The following is a 13,957-nucleotide window of genomic DNA, read 5'->3' on the forward strand; positions in this document are numbered from 1 at the left end:
ACTCTGAATGTAGGGCAGCAAAGCACAAAACAAACACTGGCATTTTAAGATGCTTATGGAAATCTAATATATAAACTTCTATGTATGGATGGGAAATTGCCTCTGGACTATTCTTAACCAAAAATGAAAGTCTGCAGTAAAGCGGTGACATTTAGCTACACATGTGAACGTTATGCGGTCAGGATTTCTGATAATCTGAAATACTGGACCCATGATCAGCATGGACCTTCCTCCATTTCCATGAGAACACTGAGGTAGAGAGAGAAGAATCTGGGCATGTCACCTCATTTCCCTCAACAGACAGGGTTTTAGAATAGCTGAAGGAGTTTTTAAAAAATCAGCTTAACTCTAGAAGTTAAGTAATATAAGACTGTTTTACTCAATGCTGTTGGCTTGAAGGATACACTGTGAGTCCATCTAGCATTAAATGGATCTGATTTTAACAATTAGTGAGCACAGATATTCCTACTTCTACCTGAAGATACTGGATCCTGGACCTGGGACTTTTGGCATGCAAAACATGTCCTTTGTAAGTGAAGTGTATTCATTTCCTTGTTGTTTGTTTCACTTTGGTGCATGTGGGGTACAGATATGGTATGTATCTGTATAATGTATCTGTATAATGGAATGAAAGAAAGAAAGAAAGAAAGAAAGAAAGAAAGAAAGAAAGAAAGAAAGAAAGAAAGAAAGTCTGTTGGAATTTTCCCAGAGGGTGACTCACCACTCTGACAAATTGTTAACTGAACACTCGTTTTCTGTTAAGACATGTACTAGACATGGCCAGCTCAGCACTAAGAAATACAGGATGGAACTATGGTGCCAGTATTTGAAGAGGGCATCATGAACACAGCAGGAAAATATTTGCCGCTGGGCAAATAACTAAATCCACTGATGTGCCACCTAATAATAATTCTTTTTTTCCTCCTGTGAACTTTGCTCTTGAAAGCCCAAACTGGGAACCCCCTGCAAGGCTACCTGGAGAATTTATTGTGGTTATCTGGGGAAAACTTTTACTTATTGTATGGAACAAAAGGTATTTTCCACACCGAGGGAAAAGCATTCTCCAAAGCTGGTACTTAATTCTATTATTTAAAAAGAACTTAAACTTAAAAAAAAAAAACTAACGTATTTTACCTATTGAGCTCCCAGGTGGAAAAGGGCAATTAAAACTGATCAAGAAGGAAACTATGTGCTTTTCCTAATTATCCTGATATTGTCAATTTAGTTTTGGATATTTGAATACCAATTTCCTTGTGCTGGTTAATGACCGCAATAAAGTTATTTATTTTTCATAACATTCTCTGCTGTTTATTTATGTATGTTTACCTTGCTGCTTCAGAATAATGTCCACTCAAAGCATCACGTATACATTTTAACACACTGCCCATGCTCTCCATGATGGAGGGGGAATAGTTATTGAAACCATAACATTCCATCCATGGTTTCTTTAGCATTATGTGCAAACTAGGAAGTTTATATTGGGGTTTGCATGCTTAACCAGGATTACCAACTCTTACACTCTCACAAACAAGCATCAACTTACTCCCACGACGGATGTTGATAAGAAGGTTCCCTCTGATTTCTGTGCATCCTTGTAGCGTCTGTGCTGACGTGACAGAGTCAATGGTCATGATTTTGTCGTCTGCACACACTTTGGGGCAGGGTCCCTCACAAGGGCTGCAGAACATGCTGGTAAAAGGCAAAGGGTATGAAGAAATCAGCACAATTTGCCCCTCCTGAGAGAGTACCCTTCTTACAAATGATGATCTGCCTCCAGGTAAACTAAGCTGAGATTCAAAAAGGAAAGGGAACTCAGTTCAGGAGTCCAGACTTTACATTTTGGAGGGAATGCAGAGCCACCTTCGGACAAGATGAGACAGGCCTCTGTAATTCATCTCCCCAAATCCCTGAACCAATTTCCTAACACCCCTCTGCATCACCAAGTCATCGTTCTTCTCTTTCAAGCTCTAGTCTTCATTCCAGAATGTCCGTCAGCCATTATCCTACGGTATGCACCTTTTGCCTTTTCAGTGCCTCAAGGCATTCTTACGAACGGGCCTTCCTACCTCCTAGTTTATTCCTGCGACTTAGCCCAAGAGCCTTGGCCCTTCAGTGAGTTGAAGTCTGCCGAAGTCCAAAATGGGAGCCACTTCCAAAAGCCCATGCTTTTGAGGGTCTGCAGAGCCAATCTTCCACACAAGCAAGTGGAAGTGGCACAAACTGCCACACGTACCAGTTGAGGATTGTTTGTACGAAACACCTTAGGTTTCTACAAAACCTGGAAGTTCTTGCGTATTTTAACATAATCAACAGGCAATCGCCGCAATATAAAGTGGTTAACAGAGCAAACTTCTGCTTAAACCCAAGTTTCCCCCTCCCCCTCCAAAATGCCTTCTGCTTCAGGCTGCAACTCCAAGATGTGGTACCCGGTTGGGGAAGGCTGGCCAGAAGGACCAACCCGTGTAGAGAAACTTCACACAGTGAAATTAGATAGTTTAGCAGCCCTATCATCTTAGGATGGGGGCGTTCAGTCTTCAACTGTAATAGAATCAACCACATTTTCACACCACAGCCAGACTGGTCTTTCTCCTGCCCTCTGACTTTTCTGGCACGGGCAGACGAATTCGGCTAGAGTTGAGCATGCAAGCAACGCGGGCTTTGTGTTCTTTCATTGCCTCCCTCTCTCTTTTCCCTTGACTTCTGTCAGCTGATTCCCGGATACGTCACATGGTAGTTTTGCAAGCCAGCGGCTCCCATGATGCCTTTACATGAATTAGCAAGCTCGTATTTCAAATGCTTCAGCACAAGGCACTGTTGATACACGCCAGTAGCCTTTGAGAAAGCACATTAAGAATTTTCAGTCCTTCATTTGCAGTGGTTGATGTGCTATCAAGAGAGATTGGAGCGGAAATACACGCACGCACATGCACACACGCCACGCACACACGCCACGCAGCAACCTGGCTATCATGCCCCGCTTTCTGCCCATCTTTTCCATTAACACCACGAACATTCGGATAAGATAAACACCGCTGCACTTTTTATGAGGGTTTTTAATCACTTGAAAACACAAGTGGTCAGATAGTAGCCAGGAAAAAACATTTCCCAGTAAACATTTGGTCTCTAGCTAGGGGCAGAGATCACGAGTTTGCACCTGCATGTAAACTAGAAATTCTTCGGGCAAAGGAGAGGTCTGTTTGCACAGCTTCAGAGAAAGCAAGAAACACCAGATGTCATCAGGAGCTCAACTCCCTAACCCAAATAAAGGCCTGCGGTCCAGGTCATTAAAAACAACAACAAGAAGAATTATTAAAAAAACACAGCTCTGCAGGAGGAATATTTTCTTTTTAATTATCCATGGATCAGAAATGCCAAACTCTCTCAATCATGCCTCCGATAAAGCAGATTCAGCGGTAATTTCATTTCTACAGTATAACGGCTACCAGCTCCTGTATATACTTGTGGATAAACGCACCCACAGATAAGCTGACCCTCAAATTTTTAACCAAAATACCATGAAAAATGTGCCACCCACGGATAAGCCGCCCCTTGAAATTTTCAGACGTTTTAATTTTCACAATTGGCTTATCCGCAGGCAGTGCATTTTTCAGAGCATTTTGGTTAAAAGTTTGAGGGACGGTTTTTCCACGGATGGGCTTATCCTCGGGTATATACGAGATATACGGGTACTTTTGAAAAGGATTGCCGTACATACTTGCGGATAAGCCCATCCGCGGATAATCCGAACCCAATTTTTTGGGTGTATTTCAGCACATAAAATTCTCGTCTTAGCTGCGACTATATACGGTAACACGGCCATGCTTCCGGAATTTGTCACCAAGTTCTTTTGGCCAAAGGCTTAAACAGAAGATTTTGGAGAAAGCCTTTTTTTTTAAAGGCTGTGATACCACAAGAAGCTTAGGTGCAAGTTTACATAACATTTTCACAGCTCAAGGACTGAAGCCCTCTGCGTGCGCGCACACACACACACACACACACACACACACACACACACACACAAACCCAACAGAAGATCAGCTGAGAGAAATGCGCTCCTGGATTGTTCACGTTTAGCCCTGACAAGAGAGGATCGCGCAATTTAATACTCCCTACATGCAGAAATTGTCTGCATGGACCGACGACACAGAAAATCCTTGGTTAGCTTTTTCTCTAGGCAGACTAACTTCTGAATATTTACAAATGTGTATTCAAACTTGTACCATTGTCGTTGTTGACCGTGTGTTCTAGCAAAAAAAAAAGAAGAAGTAAACATCGGCAGTCTGTCCTAGATTTTCCATCCAAAATAACATGACATACAAGGCAAAAGGGCTGGGAGGGGCAAAAGGTAACCCTTGGCACATGTTCTCAAAATCAGAATAAACAGGGAAGAGCATCCCACCAACATTAAGTAGTACAATCCAAGAACAGTTGGTCAAGTGATCACCATTTCCAACCTTCCTGGCTGGCTTCTGGCAAGCAAAATCAATGAGGACCGTGAGATTCACTTAACGGCCACGTGGTTTGCTTAATGACTGCGGTGACCCGCTTAACAGCCACCGCCAAAAAGTTCATAAAATCAGGTCAGATTTGCTTAATGGCTGCTTCACTTAGCAACCAAAATTCTGGTCCCAATTGTGGTTGTTAAGCGAGGACTACCTGTAGGTACAACACTTTTACAAAAACTAAAATAGAATTGAAAAAAGCCTAATACTTGAAGCATTTTCAGAGACCCACATTAAAAGTTCAGACTCTTCCTTCCCCCCACCTGTAAAAAAAAAAAAAAAAAAAAAAGGCCACTTGCCATTCCTGTGCAAACACAAGTATACACCCATTACCTTTGGGTATCGTTGCGCACAAATCCTGGAGGGCACTCTTGCACACACTCATCGTCATGGATCACGAAGCTCTCGTATTCAAGTAGATCCGAGGAAGGTATCCGGGAACAGTTTTCCTTTGTGATGCAGCGCCAGCCCTCAAACTTATAGGTATCGGGCGGGCAGGTGGGCACACAAGTCCCATCGTGGTAGTAGTTGCGACAGGCCACACACGCCGAGTTGTTGTTTGGGGCTGTGCAGCTGCCCAAGCACTCGGGGTGGCAGCATTCATTCTGGTCCGTACAAGCATATTTGCCGCAGGAGCTGGGACATGCTGCAGAGAGAAAGAGCAGAGCAGCAGGCATGAAAAGGCCAGCTTGAACTGGAAGAAAGACAAAGACAGAAGGGTGACACGACCCCGGCCAGGGTTTATCAGTTCCCATCCTGCTTATCCTGCCACCCAAGTTTCATAAAGCTAGACTTTAACAAGGTGCAGATGCAAGAGGTAAGAACATTTTAGGATTACGGGATTACACGTGCATAACAAAAGCACCTTTAATTACACTTTGCTGCATCAGTCAAGTTAATTAATTATATAGCCTCCCAACCTCTCCTAGAGCATCCATAACAGCTTCACCATAGAAAATGTGAGGTGTATCTCGAACCACAAACACAACAGAAGAATGAAATCACACCTAGCCGATAAACCAAGGGCAAAGGGCCATAGCTTAGTGCAGGGTTTCTCCACCAGGGTTCCGTGGCACCTCCTGGTTCTGCGAGAGGTCACCAGGGGTTCCCTGGGAGATCACGATTTATTTAAAAAAATATTTCAAATTCGGGCAACTTCACATTAAAGAGGTAAGTTTCATTCTTTATTTTTAGTTTAGAACACTGAATGCTTGTCTACAGGCCTACCCATGAAACAATTATAGTAATTTTGTAACCTGGTCTATATTTGCGTCTGAATGCGAGGGGTTCCCCAAGGCTTGAAAAATACTTCAAGGGTTCCTCCGGGGTCAGAAGATTGAGAAAGGCTGTCTTAGTGTAATCTTGTAACATACTTAGTAATAGGTGCAAAATAAAGCAAGCCATTATTATTGCTAATGAGCAAACCCAGACAGTTCTTAGGGTAACTGGGCCCTAACCATCCATATCATCAAGGATCTGAAAACAGGTTTTCAACTATCAGCCCAAAACTTAAAACTAGTGACCATCTGAAATCAGGCCCATGTTTTAAAATTTAGCTCCCAATTGATACAGCAACCAGAGCTGATATAAGCACACTTGCTATTATCTTGGCATCCAAAACCAGTGGCAAGTCCAGCAGCTTCCAGGAGCTGTTTAGGTGGTCCTCAAGGAATTTGGGGAACTCTGGATGATCTGAGTCACCTCTTCCCCAATCACCAAAATTCCAAACCAAGAGCCTCTGGTATGTCAACGTTAAACGTTTGTTTGCTCAGTCCCTCAAGTTTCATCTGCGCAAGTATCTTCACTGCATAGTCAGCCGAAGACAGGTAATAAAAACCTAAGGCAGAACTTTGCAAAATAAATGTTTTGTGACTGACCATATCAACTGCACCCATGCCCCAGCCAGTCCCAAAGGTTACCTAACTCTCCTGTAGCCTATCTGACAAGGGAAGGTGCATCACAACAGGTCAAAAGATGTCCATGAGCTTCCTTCAGACATAGGATGGATAGTTGAGTCCAAAACTCTTTAGGGTTAGGGCTGCCTAGGTGAGCAACTTTCTAGTCTGTCAGGAAACCCTTTCCATCAGTTGTTTTCTCAGCTATTTAGGCCAGAGATGCCAAAGACTGAACCTAGGCATCTTATACAGATGAAACACGTGCTCTACCACGAAGCTATGTTTGCTCATAGGAGCAAAACTATCAGCAGCCTTTTCCTGATACTTGCACCTTAGAGAAGTTAGAATGTTTGTGATATCACAGCAGCCCAGCTGCAAGTGACCGTTGGCTTTTATTTTTATTTCAAGCTAAGGATACTCAGTGACCATCCCCAGAATTATCTTGAACAAGTGGCTGGAACAGTGAACTGCTATTAACTCGACGTTATGAGGACTCTCTGCTCAGATGCCAGACTTGTTAGCCTCCAGTGAGCTGTGCCTCATTCAATGTATGTAAATATTAGAAGTCTCCAAGGCTATTAAGAGATTTCTTCGGTAACTCCACAGACAGTACGCCTTGCAAGCAGATGGACTGCTGCTCCCCACGAGTGCCAAAATGTAAGATTTAGCATGATAATGAGATTTCCCGTTTACACAAGGATATCAAACAAAGCCATGCCTCTGAAGAGCTTTGCTCATGATACCTAGAGAATATTATAGGTTACCATGTGCATTTTATTACACAAAGCATAAAAGACAGGCAGTGCTTCTGTACTATGGATCAGTCCCAAATTCATCTGGAGCCAACTGGCAACAGAGCATTCAAACTGGAAAATGCATGGCTGCGTAGCTACGTTAAGTGGGAATTGGTTGTTACTAGAAGTCTGCAAAATAGTTCAAATTCATGTTTCCAGCTCAAAATTACCTTTTTCAAGTTCAAAACGGGTACAACAACTTTCAACCAGGCTTCCAATCTGACCAGAAATGTTCCAGTGCTGACACAACCATTCCCAAAATGATCCCAAGTGCTGTGAGTTTCCGGAATGATCATTAGAACACTTCTAGTAAGATTGAAAGAATCCAATGCAAACTTGCCTCCTTCCTAGGGCTGAGAGAGGGGGACTGGCCCAAGGTCACCCAGCTAGCTTTGTGCCCAAGATGGGACTAGAACTCACAGTCTCCTGGTTTCTAGTCTGGTGCCTTACACCAAATTGGTTCTCTAATGCCATTTACCTGATAACAATCCTTTAGTATTTCTAATATAGGTTGGTATAGTATTAAATATTTATGATACCGTCCAGTTATCCTCAACCAGCTTGCCCTTTTATTCCACATGGATCAATATATCTCTACAGACCACAGCCACTCACTTTTAAGAATATGGCCCAATGACATTCTTGGAAATAAAGATAATGCTATATGCTGGTGTCCTGCTTTGTGGATTGCCCGTTTCCTACTGCCAGCTTCGGCACATTGAATCATATCACTCCAAGCTATGGCTTTGAGAAGTAGAATCCAGGCGTCTTGGGGCAAAGTTGGTTGAAGTGACAATAAATCTAACCCAGCCAGAAAATGCTGACAAAGAGACACAATTTGCTGAAGGCTAACAGTCCAGGTACTTAGTTTGCCAGCTCTGAAAGACCAGAGGGTTCATACATTTCCTTGGATGGGGGGGACATTAAAAGGTAACCACAGAGAAACATAAAAGAAAAAAAAATGCAGCAACTAAAAATGTAGGTTCTGCAGGCCATTCAGCATCCAAAACTGGGGAAGATAATAATTTGGCCCCCACTGCCTCTTTGTGACCCCGTAATTTTCTTCCCCATAGATCTTAGAATCACTTTGATTATATGGAGAATAAATTCAACTTGATAACGCAGCTTCTTCTGTTCCTAAAAGAATGAGTTAACGCACACAAAGAGGCAGATTAAACAGAAAATCATTCATCATTCAAATGCAAAATGGTATCAGGAGAAGTTAACAGCTCCCAAATCAACACCACATTATTTAGGGAAGCACAGAGCACACCAAAAACTTAATTTCTAGAATCCTCCAAAAGCCCATCTTTGGGAGCTGTTGGGTTGCTGTATGGCACTTTTTCACCTGGGACGAGAGCCAGTTTGGTCTAGCGGTTAAGGTGCCAGGCTAGAAACCAGGAGTCTGTGAGTTCTAACCCCGCCTTAGGCACGAAAGCTGGCTGGGTGCCCTTGAGCCACTCCCTCTCTCTCAGCCCAAGAGCCAGTCAGGTGTGGTAGGAGAGTTCTAGTCCCGCCTGAGGCACGAAAGCTGGCTGGGGGACCTTTGGCCAGTCCCTCTCTCTCAGCCCAAGAGCCAATCAGGTGTGGTAGGAGAGTTCTAGTCCCGCCTGAGGCATGAAAGCTGGCTGGGGGACCTTTGGCCAGTCCCTCTCTCTCAGGCCAAGAGCCAATCAGGCGTGGTAGGAGAGTTCTAGTCCCGCCTGAGGCACGAAAGCCGGCTGGGTGCCCTTGGGCCAGTCCCTCTCTCTCAGCCCAAGAGCCAATCAGGCGTGGTAGGAGAGTTCTAGTCCCGCCTGAGGTGCGAAAGCTGGCTGGGTGCCCTTGGGCCAGTCCCTCTCTCTCAGCCCAAGAGCCAATCAGGTGTGGTAGGAGAGTTCTAGTCCCGCCTGAGGCACAAAAGCCGGCTGGGTGCCCTTGGGCCAGTCCCTCTCTCTCAGCCCAAGAGCCAATCAGGTGTGGTAGGAGAGTTCTAGTCCCTCCTGAGGCACGAAAGCCGGCAGGGTGCCCTTGGGCCAGTCCCTCTCTCTCAGCCCAAGAGCCAATCAGGCGTGGTAGGAGAGTTCTAGTCCCGCCTGAGGCGCGAAAGCTGGCTGGGTGCCCTTGGGCCAGTCCCTCTCTCTCAGCCCAAGAGCCAATCAGGTGTGGTAGGAGAGTTCTAGTCCCTCCTGAGGCACGAAAGCCGGCAGGGTGCCCTTGGGCCAGTCCCTCTCTCTCAGCCCAAGAGCCAATCAGGCGTGGTAGGAGAGTTCTAGTCCCGCCTGAGGCACGAAAGCCGGCTGGGTGCCCTTGGGCCGGTCCCTCTCTCTCAGCCCAAGAGCCAATCAGGCGTGGTAGGAGAGTTCTAGTCCCGCCTGAGGCACGAAAGCCGGCTGGGTGCCCTTGGGCCAGTCCCTCTCAGCCCGACTCGGTGCAATGTAGACCAGCCTCCTTGTGGTGCACCCCAGAGAATGTGACTCGTCAGGGCTAAATAGTCTACCCATCTGGCTGCTGGACCTCACAAGGATTTCCCAGCAAGAAAAAGCAGCATGAACACCAAACTGCTATGCCATGCGATTAAAAAAAACAAACATGGGACTTCAACCCTGTGAATTCTGGGAGCTGTAGTTGAGAAATGCTTCCCTGGCATTTGGATCAGCTCATTGTTCTTACTGCTTCTAAAACAGTGACATGAGCAAGGCTGAAAAGAGCTATCAAGTGAGCAAACTATCCACTGGAGAGGATGAGAACTGCTGTCAGTGGGCTATGGCTTCTGGCAAGCAGAGGGCACTGCCTTTGCCAGGACTGGCAATGTGCCAGTCACACATGGGCAGACCCAGTTGCCAGACATACAATTTTTTTTAAAAAAAATCAAGAGTAATAAAAAGAAAGCTCCTTCCTCCTTTCATAAAATGATATTCAAGTCTTTTTCTAATCCCATCCACCCCCTCTCCAATAAATCCTCATCTAAGCAAATCTTTCAACCCCAAAAAAATCTAGGTCCAAAAAGGGAACCAGAAGGAGCTAGTCAAGTGGTCAAATTTCACTTATGAAAAACATGAAGGGATTTGGGAACAGTAACCGTTGAAACCCTGGAATGGCCTCTTCCTTAGGAGAGCCATAAACAATCACAGGAACAACCAACTATTTTTTAACTACTTAGCACAGCTTCCTACAGAAGCATTCATTCCTGAATGCTAGTTAGGTAGACAGAGGGCCTCAGTGATACACGCAGCCATCCTATAAGGTAAGCTAACCCTATCATCTCTCCAATGGGGCCAAATTATTGCGTTTCACTTTCTCACATCTACTGACCCTCTCTGGCCTGGGGAAGGGCAAGATTTGGCTCGCAACCTCACAAGAAAAAAATCATTTCTTTGACCCGAGCTCCATATAGATCAAACATCTCCATTCTTTAATGGGACTCTGGTTCTCGGTAAGTTTAAAGCGAAGCACTTTCCCACCCTTTCCCCAGAACAACAGGTCATGTACTGATCCAAACCCAGATGCGGCCGTAGCCAGGAAGCCCAATCACAGCAAGGCGTTAGGGAGATCTTGGCGGGGATGATGGGGTGGGTTACCAAACATCTCTTCGTGCACTGGTCTTTATCAGTGTTGACAGAATTTGGCAAATCTGGGAACACTATTTGTCTCAGAAGAGCCACTATGAGGAGACTGCTGGGTTTCACTTGGGGAGGCCCAGGTTCAAATCATAGCCTGGTTCTGAAGCCCACCAGCAACAGCAGGCCATTGATGCTTCCCAACCTCACAAAGTTATGGTGAGGATAAAGGAGTAGCCAAAAGAGCCCCTTCTGGAGCTTCAGATAACTTCATGCCAGTTACCAGATCGCCTTTGCAAAGAGGCCTTTCCATCACAGGTCCTGCCCTTTTATAGGTAGTCCTCTGTTAACAACTGCCCAGTTTAGTGACTGTTTGAAGTTACAATGGCGCTGAAAAATAGGTTTATGACTGGTCCTCAAACTTATGACGGTTGCGGCGTCCCCACAGTCACATCAGCACAGTTTTTGGGCTTGGCAACCAGCTCGCACTTACGACGGTTGCAGTGTCCTGCAGTCGTGTGATTGCCATTTGGGACCTTCCCAGCTGGCTTCCAACAAGCAAAGTCAATGGGGAAGCTGGCAGGAAGACCCAAGTTGCGGTCACTTGATGTTGTGCTTAATGACCGTACCACTTAGCAATGGTGTTACTGGTCCCAATTACAGTTGGTAAGTGAAGACTACCTGTAATAACCCAGAAGGAGAGTTGGTGAAGCACATACTTTTGGTTTGTGGATTATATCCTGATCTGAGAGAACCCTTTATTTCCCCTTTATTGATTTTTCAACCAAGACATTTAAACCACGTATATGCAAATGTTTTTTTATCCAACTCTAGGCCCAACGTGACTCCAGTGGAGCCAAATCAGGAACTATTTGCTGAATGACCTGTTTCCTATGAAACGTCAACATGTATGCTGTTTTCTTTCTTTATTATGTTTGTTCTTGAGTCCTCTGACTGTAAGAAACATTCATTCGTTCGTTCATTCATTCCTGACAGTTGCTTTCTAAGGACAAAGGTTCAAAATGTTTGTGCCAGACTACTGATTATCCACCAGACTGTGGATATATTAACTCCCCTTTGTACTCATAAAGTGCAGAAAAAGAATGTATAAAGAAGCTTCATCTAGTGTTAAGATGCTCGGCTATGTTCGTTCAGCCACTGTCATGATACTATTCTGCCCCTCTACTGTATTTATAGGGGAGCTTTCTGCCAGGAAGCTCAGAGCAAAGGATGCAGATTACAGGCAGTCCTTAACTACAACCACAAATGGGATCGGAATTTTTGTCACTAAGCGATGCAGTCGTAAAGTGAGACGCCATGTGACCACATCGCTTAGCAATCCCGGTACACCCTGTTGCCGTCATTGCATGAATTTTACCGGTTGTTAGCCAAGGACTCGCCCCAATCCAAGCCATTCTGGGCTTGGTCCCTCCCAGCCCTGAGCCTTAGTGAGGTAACGGGCTGCTTCCAACTCCCCCCACCCGCCTACCTACCCCCCCACCTCTGCCCTTTTGGCTGCCCTGCACCCTGCCTTGTGGGGCACCAAGCAGCCCCAGAACCACATGGGCACGCCTCGTCAGCAGCGGGAGCAAGAAGATGGCGAAGGTCAACTGGGGTGACAGAGCGCAGGGCGCCAAAAGGGCATAAATGGGGGGGAGATAGTCAGGTGGGGGGAGCTGAATTGCCCCTGCAGTTGTGAGTGCCGACAGGCCACCAAGCGCCCAAATTTTGGTCACGTGACTGCAGGGGTGCTGCAACAGCTGTAACTTCGGGCACAGGTCGTAAGTGCCTTCATTCAACACAACGGTAACTTTGGGTGCTGAACAAACGGTTTTAAGTCGAGGACTATTGGTAGTCATTTGCTCCTCACAACCATCTTGCAGGTAGGTAGTGAACAATTTATCCACGCTGAAGCACATTATTGGCAAATCAGGGGGACGGGAGGAGGGCAGAGACCCGCTGCTCCCCCCCCCCCCCCGTGAAGGAACCACGAGAAGCAAAGTGTCATTGGTGCAAGCATTAGAACACTGAACGCTGAACGTCTTCCTCTTTTTCCTGATTGTTAAGCTATAATTAGAAGCTTTCTTGATGGGGGGGGGGAGATTGCCAGGGTATTGTAAGATTCCCCTCCCCAAGCATTTCCCTTCCCTTAGAATTACAAGCAATTACCTGCCTTTGCTTTAAGCCTCGCACATTTGCAACGACGGCCAGCTCTTGCAAAGCCTCTGGAGCAAATGTAGAAGCTCAGCAGCATCATAAGGGCATCTCGTCAACTGCCCTAGAATTCGATTTGAGCCACGTTCAGTGCAGGAACTACCCTGCTTTTCCTGTTCCATTCTAGCAGAGCCACTCTTCCAAGCAATTCCAAGGATTTTCCAGAGGGCCACTTCCCAGCTTCTTGACTGGGTGTGTGGAAGATGTACTGCTTGGCAGCTTCCACCACCACTTGGGACCTTCAGGAGAAAGTCCTCTTCCCGAATACTGGGACATGGAATACAGACAGCTGAAGGAGGTCGATTACGCTTACAAGCCCAAGTTGAAGCAAGCTCTCAGAGGCTGGACCGTGGGTTGGCTTCCAACTGAGTGCTCAAACCAGATTTCCTGGTGGACCTCGGTGCAATTTGCAGTAGTGTTTTTGGCTCCTGGTGGTTTGAGAACACAAAAACAGCAGAAAGGAAAGGAAAGGAAAGGAAAGGAAAGGAAAGGAAAGGAAAGGAAAGGAAAGGAAAGGAAAGGAAAGGAAAGGAAAGGAAAGGGAAAAAAAGGCCCCTTTCTCTTAAAGACTAGATGGCTAAGATTGAGAAATTCTGGGGAGACAAAACGTTTAGCACAAATTCCAGTTCGGGGTAAAGGAAATAAAATCCTTGGGCTGAGCAGTTGCTCATGGACACTTTGTTCCTCAAAGTTAGTCCTTGATCCTGCTGGAAGCAGTATTTTCCACAAACAATTTTCCATTATTTCCAGCTGATGATGATAATATTTATTTATTTATTTATTTATTTATTTATTTGATTTATTTGCCGCCCAACTCCCAGCAACTCTCATGACTTTTTGGGCTCTCAAGAAGGATTAAGAAACTCCTTCACAAACCAACTTCCTATGGATTTCTGAGAATAATAAACTATATTCTACCCCCGCCCCCATCCCACTTAAATGCTCATCGTTTGGCACATATTTCTTCAAGTCCAGCATTGCTAATCTTTTCCTCAATACGTAAAGCCCTTTAA

General features: G+C 45.4%; 1 protein-coding gene across 2 annotated transcripts in view; it reads right to left on the minus strand.

Annotated features, from left to right (window-relative positions):
• IGF1R (insulin like growth factor 1 receptor) overlaps positions 1 to 13,957 on the minus strand; it is a 195,791-nt gene that overhangs the window by 37,822 nt on the left and 144,012 nt on the right. For both annotated transcript variants that reach the window (XM_063314540.1, XM_063314539.1), the window contains exons 3-4: positions 4,836 to 5,148; positions 1,544 to 1,689 (exon numbers count right to left, since the gene is read on the minus strand). In XM_063314540.1, coding sequence (XP_063170610.1) covers positions 1,544 to 1,689; positions 4,836 to 5,148 — 459 coding nt within the window. The remainder of the gene's footprint in view (positions 1 to 1,543; positions 1,690 to 4,835; positions 5,149 to 13,957) is intronic.

This window comes from Candoia aspera, chromosome 13 (genome assembly GCF_035149785.1).
Source record: "Candoia aspera isolate rCanAsp1 chromosome 13, rCanAsp1.hap2, whole genome shotgun sequence".
In the NCBI taxonomy this organism is placed as follows: domain Eukaryota; kingdom Metazoa; phylum Chordata; class Lepidosauria; order Squamata; family Boidae; genus Candoia; species Candoia aspera.